Genomic DNA, 17,500 nt, shown 5'->3' on the forward strand with positions numbered 1-17,500 from the left:
GACTGGAAGGTTCATACCAGGATCTAATTGTATGCTTTTGAGCACCGTTGCTATGGACGCCACCATTGCTTAGCAACGGGACTTAGAAATTTTTGAAAAATCCTTAAAAGTTTTTTTGCAAAAATCTGCTTCCGTGCTTTTATGCGTACTATAATCAACCTCTTTGTCAAAAATTTTCAGCCCGATCCGCCAAAAACTGTATGACTAGTATGCAATTATATAGCGACCACCCATGTCGCCTACCAGTGTGTGTGTGTGTGTGTGTGTGTGTGTGTGTGTGTGTGTGTGTGTGTGTGTGTGTGTGTGTGTGTGTGTGTGTGTGTGTGTGTGTGTGTGTGTGTGTGTGTGTGTGTGTGTGTGTGTGTGTGTGTATGTGTATATATATATATATGTATATGTATATATGTATATATATATATATGTACCCCATGAAGACCCTGTCCAATCAGGGTGGACGGTGACGTCTGTTTCACCGAGTCCCCGCTCCGTTTGGGGAGGTCCATAAAAATATGACGTGATCCTCAGAGTGTAAGTTTTTTTTTGGAGGAGTTGAGTTGGTTGGTGTGCGTCATGCGGTTTGACCTGTAGTCTGGGGCGTTAGAGTGGAGTTCTGCATTTGGCTGGTGTTCGTTGGAGTTTTCCTGGGTCCTGTCCGTGACCCTGATCTCCGCCCTGGGACTCCGACCACTCTGCTTGGGTTCCTCCATGGGCATGAGCCCCACGCGTGTGACTGTGGGCCGAGCCGCACGACCATTAGCAGGTGCCGCACTGCGGAGCACCCCTCCCTTCAACGTGCAGGTACCCAAGCGAACTGCGACCCCCAGCTCATCTCTCCCTCTCTGGCTGCTGGGGTCTTTTAATAAATCATCTGAGTGTGTGGGCCCATCTTTTTAGTAGAAACTGTATGAGTGTTTTTGAACATTGTAAATTCTTGCTTGAATATTCTGCGATAAGTCTTGCTCTGTGTCTTCTTTATTGTAAATAAATTACTGTAGAAATGTTCCCAGTTCGTTTCCGTCCTTTTTCATTGGTCGAGCATGGTTCGGATCTGAGTTTACCTGGGTTTTTATACCCGATAATCTGCTCATCCGAGCCGGCACGGCTTTGGCAGTTCCGCTCGACTGCACCCGAACCGGAGTTGGTAGTCGGTAGAGTGACCCGGTTCGAGCAAGACGTGCCGAGGGCGTGATTCCCCAGTAGTCGAAATCGCGTAGTTAATGAGGTAAATTGGTTCTAGACAAAAATACCCTATGCTGCGCGGCTGAGATATTGGCGTCCACGGTCGGTTCAGCGACCCGCCGCCTCACGGAATTATCTGAGAGCGACGGCCTACAATTCCGGAGAGTCTGGTGGGAGACTATGTAACCTTCCCCACCTCGTGCTCGTTCTCACCACTGGACCTCCGGCCTGCAATAATATGTATATGTACATATACATATACATGTACACAATATCGAGGTTCGTATAAGAGCTAACACGCAGAACGTATAACAGAGGGAGCAGGAAACAAGATTGGCAGGAGAGGGAAGCACAAAACATTGGGAAACAGACACATTAGGATATCTGTGGATGGGAGAGGGATGGGGTGGGGTACACGGGGTAAACAAGATGACACATGAGTGGTCAGGTTGGAGCTTCAGGCAGGGTTACCTCGAGCCAGCTGTTTCGAAAAAATAAAACTTTTGAATCGGTTCTTCATAGAAAGGGTGTTGCATGATAAAGTGCACCTCCCTTTGATGGATATTAAGCTGGGTGATCCGTTTGTAGGCATTATTGGTGGATGTTAAAGATCCCGCGTTGTCTTTTGACAAAGTAGGCAAGTTATTACTGGTGGCTTGGGCTAGCCAGTTCGTTGAAAATGTGTGCCAAGTGTATACACTCTGAGCTGCCAACCCCAACTTAATGGGAAATGGCATAAGGAGGAGAGTCTTGAGAGTAAAGCTGTTTTAAAAATGATTAACTTTAACAAGATTAAAAAATTTAAAATCTGTTTGCCTGTCTAAACATACCATTTTTTTGCTTGTTGTGCAAGTTCATTGTAATGAGGTATGACTGGTGACATAGTTGTGATTGTAAATTTGTGTTCGGTAGTTAAGTCAATTAGTTTACTTTGGAACCAGGTCAGCACTGTTTGTTCTTCTGTGCACGCTCATGGTGTGAGTTTGAACTCACTTAAAGTAAATTGATGATGATTGTAAGGACTATATCCCTTGGCTGTAATCCTTGTGATTGGATCACAGTGAGGTCTTTTGGATTATCGGGGGTCTTTTGGACTGTTTTTTTATTATTTGTTTTTGGGACTACAGTGCATCATTCTGTTGGCACTCACTTGGACCTCGAGGACCACGCAGTGATGAAAGTACTTAAATTTGTATTTACTTTATAGTTTCCATATTAAACAGGATTTTGGTTGTTTTTTTTTCTTCTTCTATTTGGCTGATTTTTTTTATTTATTTATTCTATTTTGGTTGAAATGAGCTGTGATTAACCTCTGGTAATTGAATCATCAAATCAACTATAATCCAAAGTTATTCCATGAAAAACCTAATTGAAATGTAGTATCGCATGCTACTCTTCTCGTATATTATGTTAAGGATCGGATGAGGCATTTTACATCGATTAGGAGTGGAAAAAAAAATGAGTGTACATTCAATCCTTAACATGAGAAGTGTTTGAAAAATTCCAGGGATGAGACAATAGTCCAAGATGTGCCAACTTATTTTATTTTCCAATATGGTGTCCCTTGACTTCGATGAACTCGCTCCATTTATCTTGTTTGCCAGTAAAATAAAATAAAAAAAGTTTTCACATTGCTCCTCTGACCACATCTTAGTTGCTTCAATTGGTTCCCGATTTTCAGCAAATGGCTTTGAAGGTGGGGGGGGGGGGAGCAGATCCAGGGTGTACGAGGTGATTCTTCTGATTGAAGCCAGACACGAATTGAGATCTTTACAAAACGGGTTTATATGCATAGGCATGTTGTCAGAGAGAAGCAGCACACCTTCAGTCAACATCCTTTGGCATTTGTCCTTGATAAGTGAAAATGTCCCGTGGAATGTTCCTTTAACTCTGACATTCCTAAAATTGTCAAATTTGGTTCAACCCTCAGTGAGATGCCAAAAATATAGAATAAAGAAGCAGGTTGTAAAATAGTTTGCTAATGGCATTCTTAAAATGTGAGAATACGAGTCATACCAACGACTTTAAAAATGGTACGTGTTGTTTCCTTGATTGACTTCAGCATTTAAAAGGGCAACAGCACGGACAACCCCCAAAGGTTAGCATGCACGGGGAAGAGAAAGTTCCTCCTTAGGAAATGCCTGATGGTACCCAGAGTGCCTCAATAAGTGATGGGATTTTCCCCAAGTTCAGTGGCTTTGTTTGTCTCTTCTAACAGTCATTTGTCATCTCATGTATTCATCTGTATGTCCACGTGTGTGGTGGGGGGGGGGGGACTCCCCTTACATCTGAAAATTCTGATTCATCTGTCCCTCTGTTCCATGCTGCCAAAGCCTTCTCAGGACAGGGATTACACTGGGTTCATTACAGTTGTTTGGCAAAATGAGTGCCAGCATGCTGGTATCCTGTGTCGGAGTGGCGACCCGTCCAGGATTGTGCCCAATAGCCAAGGAGACTGCTTAAGCAGCATCAACGCTTTGCACAGATTATGGTCCCCATGGATGGATGGATTACGGTTGTCTTCCCAGCAGAAGTCATTGCAGGATTTTGGAATTTGACCAGCGTGCCAGCATTTTAATCGCTTACTTTTTTAAAATTTATTATCAAAACATGCCGTGGGATCTTGAACGTCCAGCTAAGTCCCATAAGATTTGACAGCACAATGATTGTTGCAACATCCTGCCTGGGAAATACCAAGATGACTGTTTCGATTCTGGTTAGTAATCCAACCCTGACTATATAGCTGGAGGCAAGTGCATAATTTCTGATTTCAATAAATTGAATGGGTACATTCTCAAGTTTTGAGCAAGTAAAATAAAGGATAGATGGATAGAGGAATATCATTACCCCATGCATGTGAAGCAAAACGTGGGATTAGGCAATTGGTTCATGCTTGTCTGTCTGCCTGTCTACAAACGTCAGTTTATGATCAAGGAACAACTTATTTAATTTGAATGTTAAATTTGGAACATGAATCAGAAGACAAGTTTGCCATTTAACAGTACTTTGTTTCTGAATTCGTCCCAATCGCACATGCGCAGAGAGAGTGAGATAAATATTTTGACTCTGCCTGCCTGGGAATCAAACAAAACTGAAAATCATTCCAAGCAGGAAACTTACTGGTTTTAAGGACGTTGTAAAGGACACAAACAACAGGCACGGAAAACTAATGTGACGTGTTAGATATGGTGGTGCAATAGATAGAGTTAACGGTAGTATGTTCCTGATTTAATTGATTTATTCGACTTTTACAATCTTTATTTTACTTGGATTTAATTAAACATTTTATACGTACACAAATTTAAATGGACATTTCAATAAAATAGACATTATCAAAGCTTTTCGACTTGCACTCCTCAGGATAAAGCCGCAAGCAGACACTTTACGTTTCCAAGGTAGACATAGGTATACAGGACATTTACCAGGTCCGATTATAGGATTCTTTGGTGGGTTTAGGAATTTGCATATATATATATATATATATATATATATATATATATATATATATATATATATATATATATTGTTACAGTTCTCGGAACTGTATGCATACAAACATACAGTTGTCCCGAAGTTAGTTATGCCGTTAAGTATATGTGTAGATAGATCCCTACCTTGTGTGTCGTGGGAAGACACTGGGGTGCATTGCAATCTTTTTTTAGTTAGATTAATAAATCCTTATATCCCCTCCATTATGAACCACAGTACCTTCTTCTCGCCTTCCGAGGCAAAATCTTTGTGCAGTACCTTTTTGGTGAGTCCGGACACGCGTGTAATGGGCGGGTTTCCCGGTATGGCCGAAACCCTGCCCAGAAAGGGCGGACCCATGGAAGCCCCATACAATCAGGGTGGACAGTGATGTCAGCTTCACCAAGGCCCCTCCCCACTGACTGAGATCTATAAATTACGAAGTAACCCTGACAGCGTGAGAGTGAGGAGTGTTGGAGTGAGACAGTTTGTCAGCTGGTAGCGAAAGAAAGGAGGAAGGTCATAGAGCGGTTGCGCTCTTTGGGGGTCATTTGTTTTGAGTGTGAGAGAGCTGGGAAGACTTCGACCCGACCTTGACCGGGTCACTCGTTGGGTCCTGTCTGCAGCCCTGATCCCTGCCTCGGACTCCACTTTACTCGACCCGGGCTCCTTCGCAGACACGGTCTCCACGCGTTCGGCCATGGGCCGAGCCGCACGACCATTGACAAGGGCCGCACCACGGAGCATCCCTTCCCTCCAACATTCAGGTACCTGAAAGAACTGCGACCTCAGCTCACCTCCCTCTCTGGCTGTGGGGATCCTTTGCCATACATCTGTGTTTATTTTCGTGTGAGCGTGCATCTGAGTGTGTGGCGCCGTCTTTAAGTAGAATTGCATAAGTGTTTTTATTTGATCATTGTAAATCTTGCCGGTTTTATTCCCGCGTAAGTCTGCTCTGTGTCCTTATTTTGTAAGTTTATTGTAGAAATGTTTCCAGTTCGTTTTTGTCTTTTCCTTCATTGGTCCAGCATGGTTCGGATCTGAGTTTAATCCGGGTCTTTATCCCTGATAATCTGTTCATTCTTGCCGGTACGTTCTTGGCAGGTCCGCTCGGTTGCATCCAAACCGGAAAGGTAGTTGGTAGAGTGATCCAGTTCAGGCAAGGCGCACCGAGGGCGTGGTTCCCCGGTAGTCGAAACCGCATGGTTAATTAAGTAAATTGATTCTAGACAAAAAGACCCTACGCTATGTGGTTGCAGTATTGGCATCCATGGTCGGTTAAGCGACCCGCCACATCACGGAATTATCCGTGAGCGACGGCCGACAATTTCGGGAATCTGGTGGGAGACGACGTAACTTCCCCCACCTAGTGGTCGTTCTCGCCTCCGGAACCCGGCCCGCAATATATATATATATATATATATATATATATATATATATATATATATATATATATATATATATATATATATATATATATATATATATATATATATATATATATATATATATATATATATATATATATGATCTGTTCAGGATACCCATTATCAAGAAGAATAGTCTTGATGGTATCAATTTCAGCATGGAGGTTATCTGTGGAGCAGATCTTGTTCTCTTGACCAAAACACCAATCAATCCAATCTTGTATCGAGAGGAACTGTAAGAGTCCCCCCTAGTATACTGTCCGGTCAAAGTAGACTTATGCTAGACTGTGGTTTTATAAGCGTCGGCCGATTTCTCAATTAAGACTCCAAGAAGGGAAGTACGCCAGAGCGTTCCATCTCCAAGGTGAACTCAAGGGATGGATGGAGTTCAGGTATGCCAAGAAGACTTTACATGCTGCGGTTGACTCAAAAACAGCAAAGATGTCATCCACGTACCGATAATAGATGGAAGGGGGTTGAACCCTGGGATGTGGATCTGCAAAGAATCGTTTTTCACAGTAACTTACAAAGATGTTTGCCAAGACGGGGCCTTGAGGGGATCCCATCGCTACACCATCGATCTGAGTAAACATTGAATCATTGAAACTGAATTCGACAGAACGGGTCGCCATATTCATTAATTCAATGAAGACAGACTCAGAGATCAGTGGAGGTGTCAAGTCACTATGATACAGAAGTTGCGTGCAGATTTCGATCACTTCTGCCAGTGGGACATTCGTGAATAGGGCTTTGTGATCTGACAGTTCTAATTGTGTCGTAAACCTCCTTAAAAGTGGTTTGGTTCCTTAATTGTGAAATCCCCCAAACATGTGCTCAAATTGTCAGATCATTAACTATCTGCGACCGAAGAATTCGTCTTGGCTCATGGTTTCACATTTGGTATACCGAATCGTAACATCAAGCGAGAGGAGGTGTTTGCGGAGTTTGAGCTCTGTACGCTCAGCTGTTCCAGCATGTACCAGTATTCAATGAGGTGAATGAAGCACTAAAGGCCAGACTAGCCGATCTCACTCACGCTTACAGCTGTGGGATTCCAAACGATTTGTCTGATCTCCATGTGCAGCACGATTGCCTGGTCACGATACGTGACCTCAAATCCAATCCTGAAATCCAGATTGGCAGACCAGATAAAGGCTCCCGCATGGTTATTCTGAAAAAGAGTGACTACGGTGAGAAAATGGCTGTGATTTTGAGCGATGTGTCCAAGTTCCATCACCTGGGAAATGCAACCAAATGTCACCACACATCTCGTTTGGAGAAACAAATGGTGAAAAGACTATTGCAACTCTGCAAACGAGGAAGCTCTCTGAGGAGGTTTACGACACAATTAGACCTGTCGGATTGCAAAGATCAGGGATGTATTATCTGCTATAAAGATAGTGTTCCTCCATGGCCGACCCTTCCAATAACTGGCTCTGCACAGCATGAGCTCATCAGATGGTGATGTGAGCTTTCACAGCCATCACTGAACAGTGTCTCAGAACATGAATTTACGGATTCCTTCACCTTTGCCGATGCCATACAGTCCGTTACACACAGACACGAGAATTGCATAATGTGCTCGTATGATATAACCGGGAATTCCAGTCTATTCACGAATGTCCCACTGGCAGAAGTGATCGAAATTTGCTGCAACTTCTGTATCAGTGACTTGACACCTCCACCGATCTCCAAGTCTGTCTTCGTTGAAGTAATGAATATGGCAACCTGTTCTGTCGAGTTCAGCTTCAATGATTCAATGTATACTCAGATCGATGGTGTAGCGCTGGGATCCCCTCTAGGCCCCGTCTTTGAAAACATCTTTGGAGGTTACTGTGAAAAATGATCCTTTGCAGATCCACATCCTGGCGTTCGACCCCCTTCCATCTATTATCGGTACGTGGATGACATCTTTGCTGTCTTTGAGTCAACCTCAGCATGTAAAGTCTTCTTGGCAGACCTGAACTCCATCCATCCATCCCTTGAGTTCACCTTGGAGATGGAACGCTCCGGCGTACTTCCCTTCTTGGACATCTTTGTTGAGAAATCTGCCGATGCTTGTAGAACCACAGTCAACCTTCAGCCTACTTTTACTGGACAGTAACTAGGTGGGACTCTTACATTTCCTCTAGATAAAAGATTGGATTGATTGGTGTCTTGGTCAAGAGAGCAAGAAAGATCTGCTCCACAGATAAACTCCATGCTGAAATTGATACCATCAAGACTATTCTTCTTGATAATGGGTATCCTGAACAGATCATCAATACGTGTGTGTGTGTGTGTGTGTGTGTGTGTGTGTGTGTGTGTGTGTGTGTGTGTGTGTGTGTGTGTGTGTGTGTGTGTGTGTGTGTGTGTGTGTGTGTGTGTGTGTGTGTGTGTGTGTGTGTGTGTGTATATATGTACATGTACAAATTTGTGAACCCAATGCAAATTCATGAATCCTATAATCGGACCTGGTAAATGTCCTGTATACCTATGTCTACCTTGGAAAGGCAAAGTGTCTCAACAGTTTGAAAATCAGATCAAACAGACAGTGTCCCATTCATACTTACTATGTAGTTTAATCACGAGTTATTTTCACGTCCCGCCGGTTGCTTCCGCCAGTCCAAAAAGATGTTCTGCCCATCTATCATATAAGTAAGATTATTTACGAATTTCATTGCCAGTGTGATGATAGGTATGTGGGCCACACATCTTTGAGATTGAAGGATTGTATTGAACAACACGTCCCTTTGGGTGATCAGACGGGGTCAGTCATCTGAACAGAGACAATCAACTCGGGCTTGTGATAATGTACATAGAAAGACAACTATTCCCTGTGCCTCTGCAATTGGTTACCATCGACCGAATAATCTTCAGTGTGCAGAACAATGTAGTATTGGCTGGTTTAAAATCCCGAGTGGAGGATGCAGTTTCGCTCACCTTCGTGCAATGGAGGCCACATTCATCAGGTCAACCAATCCCATTCTTTGTGGACAGAAATCATTTGTCTGAACTTTATATCGATTCTAACTACGGTGGATTGACTGTGTGACAACCGTACCACAGTCAACTTTGAATCATCGTGAAAACCACCACCACCACCCCCTCCCCCAACTACTCTCAGCTAATTAGCATTATGTTTCCGCCGGTACTTTGGTGATTCATCTCCGCCTAATCATTAATCATGATGCCCTATGGTTCCACTAATCAGGTAATCCCATCCTTTCTTTCTCTCAACCAATCAATGTTTAGCACATCACATTGAAACTTTCTAAACGAGAGGTTTGGTGCTTCTTCATCTGCTTGCGGTTTTATCCTGAAGAGTGCAAGTCGAAAAACTTTGATAATGTCTGTTTTATTGAAATGCATACTGTATTTAAATTTAATTATAAACTTGAACATTGCACAGGGTCGCATGTTCTATGAACTCTAGTTGTGAAAAGTTACTGAGGTTTATTATTATTATTATTTTTGTTTAGAACCATGTCATGTGGCATAATTTCATTTTCTCCGGTGTCGTTGAAAAGTTACTAAGTCCACTGTCTCAAAGATCTCCTGCTGGCCTGAATGATTGTTTATCCACAGGGTCTCAGAAACCATCTCCTGTCTTCCTGATCCCTACATTGGTGGAGCCCAGGAAGGGATGGGCTGGAACTTGGGAGTCGGATGAATCTGCAACTTCTACTGGAGCTGAAGTGATTGCCAAAGTTGATGCAACTCAAATCTACTTCAAAGGTCAATTAATTGGGACAACCAAGTGGTCCTTTTCTGAAAATCGAGTAAACAACAGTGGCAAAGACTGAGTTTAATGCAACTCGAAGGTATCACAAGTCGTAGTTAAAAAAAAAAAGCATAAAGAATAAGAACACAAGTTTCAAATTATGGTTTAGCAATTTTCTTTTAGCAAAACTGGCTGACGTTGTTCTGTTCTTCATTCACTGGTGTAATGTTTCCTTTCCGTGACCCTATTGCTCATCTCAGTGTCGTGTTGTGTGTGTGTGTGTGTGTGTGTGTGTGTGTGTGTGTGTGTGTGTGTGTGTGTGTGTGTGTGTGTGTGTGTGTGTGTGTGTGTGTGTGTGTGTGTGTGTGTGTGTGTGTGTGTGTGTGTGTGTGTGTGTGTGTGTGTGTGTGTGTGTGTGTGTGATATCCTATGTGATAGGTACATATTTGAAACCATTTAATGGGCAATAAAAATTATTCCAAAGCAGCTGCCTTCTTATCCCACTCTCTCATTCTACTCTACATCAACATACTAAATTGCTACACTCGCAGACCAGGTATTGTGATTATCCCAGGCAAAAATAGTTTGCTGCGGTCATAATAAAGCAATTATGGGCATAAAGCATCCCTTTACTGAAGTTATTCTTTGCAGACTACTGTCATTGGAACTGTAACCAACTACGGTATACGAGTGCAACTCTCGTACGCCGTAGTTCTAACTATAGCATTTTGCCTGGGATTGGGATCAGCCATCGATGTATGTGATGCTTCTCGATTTTGTTGTTGGGTGTTTGGTCACCATTAGTTGTGTATTTGTATATGACATTGTAGATTTCCCTGTAGTAGGGTGAGCTGTGAGCAGGTTGTCATTTTCCACCCCAACGGTGAAGCCACCTGGTTTTGACGTGCCTTGGAAAACATGGAATACCCTAAATCGGATTTGAATGGGACATGGATTCTGCGGCCACTCGATACACAACTGGCATATTAGGAGTTCCGCAGGATGTGACTATGGCAACCCTGATCAAATTATGGATCATCCAGCACGACACCTGTCAAAACAAATTTGAGGGTTACATTACTGAGATAAACTTCCACTCCTTAAGAGCATTAGATTGGCTAACTCGCCTCACTGGATTTAAATTATTGTTGTTTCAAACCATGCATGTGTGCGTGCATGTGCGCGCGAGAGGGAGAGAGGCAGGTCTTGTTGTCACTGTTTCATTTACAGTGGTTCCAAATGAAGTCTTGAATAAATAAATACACAAGACCTGTTTTTCTTGTACGGGAATTTTCATTCTGAAAATAAGAAAGATGGAATATACAGAGCACACAACACTATGAAGATTCAATGCAGTCTGGTGGCAGAACTCAACTTTAAATGCAATTATTGCAGAAAGTTTTTTTCCAAAGGCAATCTGATTTCACAGTTGGTTTAAGAAGAAATCTTTGATTTTTGTGATAGATTTATCAAAATTATCATCGGAGAACACTTTAGTTATTCATTTGGTAAATACAGTACTTTTTATGAAGGTATTTTTAAATTGGCATCTTGTATCAGAAATCTTCGGTATGCAGCAACTTTAAACATTTTCATCACATCTCACCATTTAAAGTTGGTGTTTTGTGTTGATAAGCAAAAAAAAAAACAAAGTTAAGGGAGTTAGGTTCTCATTGGCCGTTGAGTCAGAAATCTTCCTTTCAGTCGTTTTCAAACGGAAACTCCATTTATCTCTCTCTGGTGAAAGACAAAACAAAAAGCAAGTGAGAAACGTGTATATGTATATGTATGTATATATGTATATATATAGTGGATAATTTACAAGATGATACATTTCCTATTGCCATTTGTGTTGTTTTCTTGTTATGTGAATTAAGAACAACATACCCACTGATAAGTGGCCCTATTCCCTCTCTGTGGCCGAGCTCTCTCACAAGTTGTTTATTTGTTTTGTTTAAATTCCTGTCATTTTTATCTCTTCATCAATCTCATCACAGCACAAGTAATCACATTATCCATGAACTTCTGCAAACACACCAGGAATCTTCAAGTTATGATGAGATGGAATTGTATGTTGAGTCCTTGGGTTATTTATTTTTTTGTTTTATGCACATGGTTTTACTCTTTCCCCCTTTTCAGGATAAATTCCATGTTTTTGTGTGAAAAATGAGCTGAAATGGTGGGGTGAGTGGTTGGGAGTGGGGGGGGGGGGAATCCAACTACATTGTGTGTGTGATTATGAACTTGCATGCAATGTTAAACGAAGTGATGAAAGGGTTGCAACACCATACCAAGGTTTGGTTGGTACTGATATACTAAAACCAGATCCCAGCTGATCTCTCTCTATCGAGTGCAGCCTGTGGTTGCTGGTTGCTGGCTGCATCATTGGTAGGAACGCGGCTATGCTGCTGATGCAGTGTCCCCCTTACCAATACACTGGTGCTCATTTTGCCGACTTCGGGAGGATGACGGGCTGAGTCAACCTCCTGGTGTATTTAATTCAGCGGCCAACGGGGCTTGAACTTAGGACCCTAGGATCCCAAGCCGCCACCCTAACCACAAAGCCAACACCAGCCTATCCCAGCTGATGAGCCTCTGTCTGAAAAGGCAGAGAGGGATCTGGACAGATTACTGATAGGCCGTGTTTCCCCTCGTGGTGTAACTGACAGGTGAAGCAGCAAGGTGGAGTAAAGGTAAATTTTGAACAATGTCTCATTAAGAGGATTGTCTCGCCAAATTTAGAAACTGTGCAAACAAATCTTTTAAAATTAAAATTCATCTGAAAGACCTTTTTAATGAGACGACCGTATGTGTATAGTCGTTTCACTAAGAAGGAACAGTCTTTTTTTTGTTTTATAAAACAATACAAAAAAAGTATGAGATAAAAAAAGAAACTTAAGAATAAGTAAATATTTTTCGTTTTCAGAAAAACTAACCTGAAAAACCATTCCACTTGATGAAACTCGACACTACATCTTTATCAAATCAAAATCTGTGACAACAAAAGGTTAACGAGCATTTCACAGGAGGTAAGGATTGAAATAAAACTGCATTCTTGGGGTGATTATGAACTTGAATGCAATGTTGATCCAACTCATTAAATGGTTGAAATGCCATCCCAAGGTTTGGTTGGTACAGAAATACTAAAACCACATCTAAGCTGATGAGCCTCTGTCTGAAAAAGGCAAAATATTTGTCCAGGGATGGCTTTTTTTGTTAATCTGACCTATATATAACAAGTATACCCCTATGTTGGTTTTCAGAGGTACTTCCTGATGTCTGTTAGTTGGAGCAATAAGGAGTTGTGGTTAAGGTTGTTACATGGGATTTCTCCTCTGAGGAAAGGTAGTTTGTGCGTAAAATAATTATTTGTGTAAATGTGAGATCGAGCATGGGTTTGTTGAAAGAAGGTTGTGATAATAGAGTTGGTGGTAAAATTTACAGAAACGGTAAAGAATGGCCAATTGAGTTTACCTGTGCTGAAAGTGTGAAGTTAAATCCTCCCAGCATTTGTGGTAGGTCAGATCTCTACAGCTGACGTTCGATGCCCATGGTGTGGCTGTCAGGCTCAGGGAACTTTCAAACATGAATGCCTGCGGAGGTCATGTTTGAGATTTGAGGGCAGAAAAATAAAGAGACAAACTCTATATTATGCAAAGTAATGGCAATTTTAAACACACCCTTCTCCACCTTTCCTTTATCTCCCCCAGCTTCTCTGTCATTGTGTCCCCCCTCTCTTTCCTCTTCCCCATATTTTCCTTTTTTGACAATTTCATTCCCCCCTTCCTTCTCGAGCATTCATAAATGTCTGACTTGCCACCCCACTCTCAACATCTGCAAAAAAGAATAATGAATGACTGGCTATTCAACAAGTATATATAGAGAATGGGTTATGGAAAGTCTGACCCTTTTTGCTTCATGCACACAGGTCTAACTAACCTCCCACCCCACCCCACCTCCCCCATTTCCATGCATATGTAATAAATGGATAACTCCCTATCACATTAAGACTTCTTAAAATAGTTGGTTTTCCTTTCAGGCTTCAAGTAGGTGGTGATTCACCATGTCATGCCGCCCCCATTCTTTTCTACCCACTCCATTAACCCGACCAACCTTCACCCTCTCCTTGCAGGTTACCAGGTTTCCTCCTTGCCTATCCTTTTTCTTTCTTTGTTCATTCCCTTCATTATTGTGTCCAACTAACGCATTACTGTCACTACATTTACCCTTTTACCCTCTGTCTTATCACCCTTCCATGAGCCAAAATTTTGCATGACAAATGCTACTTGCATTGTGGAAAAATAAATAATATATTATGATTAGACAGTAAAATTCCAGGGAGTAATGATTTGCCTTTCCTTGCAAAGCTTTCCATTTCACATGCACTGAAACTAACCATCATCAATAAAGCAAAGCAATCACTGCTCATCATAAAAAGTATTTACTTCATGAAAATCTTCTTATACATTGTCAGTTAAAAGCTACATGATAAGGACAGTTTACATTGTGGTATTTGTGGATAAGCATTAGTAAATGCCTATAAATTCACAGTACATGTTTTAAATTTGTAACATGAAATCGGTGAATTGTATTAAACTGCTTGATGTGATGAGCTAATTTTGATTGTAGATGGCAGTATTGTACTGTAAATTGCCTGGTAAGGTTTGTGAAGATGCTGGAACGTTCTGAGACAAAACTTCCACTATTGACGAGAATCGCCTTTGCTGGAAGGCACGGGATTGTTCGGTGTCACAATATAAACCCATGAGAGGGAAGTGTAGAGAGACGGACGACGTGCGTTTCGATCATCCCCGTGCTCTATTTAACTCTGAGTGGATGAGTTGTTAATGTCCAGAGTGGTTAATGCATGGAGCCAATTATAATCAGGTTGATTAAAACTCATGAAGATTGTGTATCGAGAAAATTCCTTTGAGCTCTTTGACCAGATATCATACTTAGGTTCAAAAAAAAAAATACAAGAGAAGGCATTGCTAAGTGAGGTGTTAATGCTCATGATATTTGGACAAACAATGCAGAAGTCAAGAAGATACCAAGACCTCAAGAATGAAGTGAAAAGATCCTGGGAGCTGAAGAATGCCAAAGTTGCCGACCTCGGGAGGATGACGGGCTGAGTCAACCTCCTGGTGTATTTAATTCAGCGGCCAACGGGACTTGAATTCAGGACCATTTGATTGGTAGCTGACTTATAGTCAGGTGAGGTCAGATTAGATCTGTCACTTGCTTACAGGTACCATGTAAACCTGCACGAACCTGTTCCATGGTCGGGTTGTCGGCGACTAAACCGCCTCCTCCACCAAGTTTCTTGGTGAGGAGGGTGTATGATATGGACACCCAGCAGGATGAAGAACAAAACCTGTCAAAGGGGGGAGGAGCTCCGTGTGAGCCAACGACCTTCCATATCTAGTGCCCAACTGTGTCTGCGGACGTCCTCCTGCAGTTGGGTTACTTTTTTATTAGGAGTTTGGAAGCAGGATTGTACTCCGGCCACCATAAAACCCTTCATTCCACAAAACATTCCAGAAACATCAAAAAAATCTGAAAACCCACTCCGTGGGAGTACCTCCTGTGCAGCTTCCCTTCGCAGGGCAGCTCACCGGATGACGGGATTGGGGCAAAGCCTTTGTGACCCCCAATCTTTGATAGCAGGAGGGAAACCACGGGGTAACCTTCCTGGGTCAGATGGCGGGAGAGTGTGTCGGAGTGTTGCTGAGGTGTCGTCCACCAGACTGCGGTCTCCTTGGATTAACCTGAGGCGGTCCCTTCGGGTGGGTGCCTGGAATGTCCGATCCCTAAGAGAGGATGATCACCTGTCTCTGTTATAATCTGAGCTAAAGTGTTTGGACATCGGTATTGCAGCTCTCTCTGAGGTTCGGAGACAGGATTGCGGGTGGCTACACCTACGATTGGTCTGGTTGCTCTGATGGTTACCATGCCCAAGGAGTTGCTGTGGCTGTGTCCAATAAGCTGACCCCAATGATAACTGAGGTAACATCGGTCAAAGAGCGTATTATGAGACTGAGGATTCTTCACTCCTTGTGTCTCATTTCCCTGGTCTCTGTTTATGCTCCGACTGAGGCGAGTTATCTCACCATGAAGGACGCATTCGATGCCACGCTCGAGTCTGGTTGATCACTGCCCCAGGTGAGATACACTTCCAGTCTTGGGATTTAAATGCATTGACTGGAACTAATACGGATGGTTATGCGACATTTGTTGGTCCCCATGGGTCTGGAACTGTGAAGTAGAATAGCACTAAATTCCTTGACTTTGCAAGAAGTCATGGATTTCGGGTGGCCGGTTCATGGTTTCCGCGCCCACAAGCTCATAGCTGAACATGGTTTTCCAACGCTGGTGTTGTGGCAAAGGAGATCGAACTATCCTCGTTGATGGTCGCTGGAGGATGGTCCAGAACTCCAGAGTCTACCTGAGTGCTCAGTTCCTCAATACAGACCACCAGCTTGTTGTAGCAACTCTTAAGTTGAATCTTAAATCCTGGAGAATGGTACCATCCCAGCCTAGGGTGGATGTTGGCAAGTTCAAGGATGACAGGGTAGCTGAGGAGTTTGCGAACAGGCTGAGTGGAGATTTGGGGGGGGTCTTGGTGCTTTGGGGGATCCTGAAGAGTTGTGGAGTGTCTTTAAGACCACAATCCTTGATGTTGCTGGAAGATGTCTTGGAACTCACCAGAGGGCAAAGACATTTTTGGCTCAAGGGACACTGGATACCATTGACCAGAGTCGCAGGGCCAGGCTGAATGGCAGAGCTGAGCTGTTCAGGGAGCTGAGGCGTAAAACTGTGCATGTAATAAGGGTGGACAAGGAGGCCTATGTGCGAGGCATCTGTGAGGAGGAAGAGCATCACCTGTGGACAAGTGATTCTCGTCCTGCTTACAGGGGAATTCGCGCATTGCGTTCGTTCAAGCCCATCCCTTGGTGTACTGCAGTTAGAGCAGAGGGTGGTGGGCTCTTGACAGAGGAGCATGAAGAGAAGGCCCGCTGGGCCGGTTACTTTGAGCGGTTGTACCAGGCTGATGCACCAGCTGTCGAGTTGGAAGTCAGGGGTGTACAATCCCTGTTGCTGACCCTCGAATCTACTGTGGTCCACGTTTGTTTGTGGAAACACAGGCTGCCGTGAACCGGTTGAAATGGGGTAAAGCTCCAGGGATCCATGGCAACCATGTTTAACTTCTCAAGGCTGGTGGAAATGCTGTACTTGTGTCATTGCATGCAGTTCTGTTATCTGCTTGGAACACAGGCATCATCCCAACTGACTGGAAGAGGGGCCTTGTTGTCCCACTCTGGAAAGGGAACGGTGATCGCCTAGACTGCAACAACTACCGCGGGGTGATGCTGCTCTTTGCTCACATAATTCTTGATCGGGTTCGCCACCATCTGCTTGAGCACCAGCGTCCAGAGCAGTCGGGCTTTACACCAAAGAGGTCAACGATTGACCATATCCTTGTCCTTTATGTCCTCACCGAATGCTGACGAGAGTTTCGGCAGGGGCTGCTTGCAGAATATGTTGATCTCTGTGAAGTGTTTGATTCAGTAAATCGGGTTGCCCTCTGGAGGATTCTTGGTCTTCATGGGATGCCACCAAAATTGATCAATCTGATGTCTGAAATATACTATGGTACTGAGAGTGCTGTGAGATGTGGTGGTACCATCTCTAACTTATTTTCAGTTGTTACTGGTGTTCATCA

General features: G+C 43.1%; 2 protein-coding genes across 3 annotated transcripts in view; one reads left to right on the forward strand and one right to left on the reverse strand.

Annotated features, from left to right (window-relative positions):
* Positions 1-11,517, forward strand: part of LOC147015562 (uncharacterized) — a 17,012-nt gene extending 5,495 nt beyond the window's left edge. The window contains exon 3 of the mRNA XM_085850426.1: positions 9,642-11,517. Coding sequence (XP_085706552.1) covers positions 9,642-9,859 — 218 coding nt within the window. The 3' untranslated portion in view covers positions 9,860-11,517. The remainder of the gene's footprint in view (positions 1-9,641) is intronic.
* The window catches only part of HGD (homogentisate 1,2-dioxygenase), an 84,497-nt gene continuing 78,047 nt past the window's right edge, over positions 11,051-17,500 (reverse strand). The window contains exons 14-16 of one of the 2 annotated variants that reach the window (XM_085850425.1): positions 13,252-13,370; positions 12,714-12,769; positions 11,051-11,514 (exon numbers count right to left, since the gene is read on the reverse strand). In XM_085850425.1, coding sequence (XP_085706551.1) covers positions 12,763-12,769; positions 13,252-13,370 — 126 coding nt within the window. In that variant the 3' untranslated portion in view covers positions 11,051-11,514; positions 12,714-12,762. The remainder of the gene's footprint in view (positions 11,515-12,713; positions 12,770-13,251; positions 13,371-17,500) is intronic. The other variant, XM_085850424.1, reaches the window with a different exon arrangement.

The sequence above is a fragment of the Eptatretus burgeri genome, chromosome 12 (genome assembly GCF_056783735.1).
Source record: "Eptatretus burgeri isolate ZD-2024b chromosome 12, Ebu_testis_v1, whole genome shotgun sequence".
Classification (NCBI taxonomy): domain Eukaryota; kingdom Metazoa; phylum Chordata; class Myxini; order Myxiniformes; family Myxinidae; genus Eptatretus; species Eptatretus burgeri.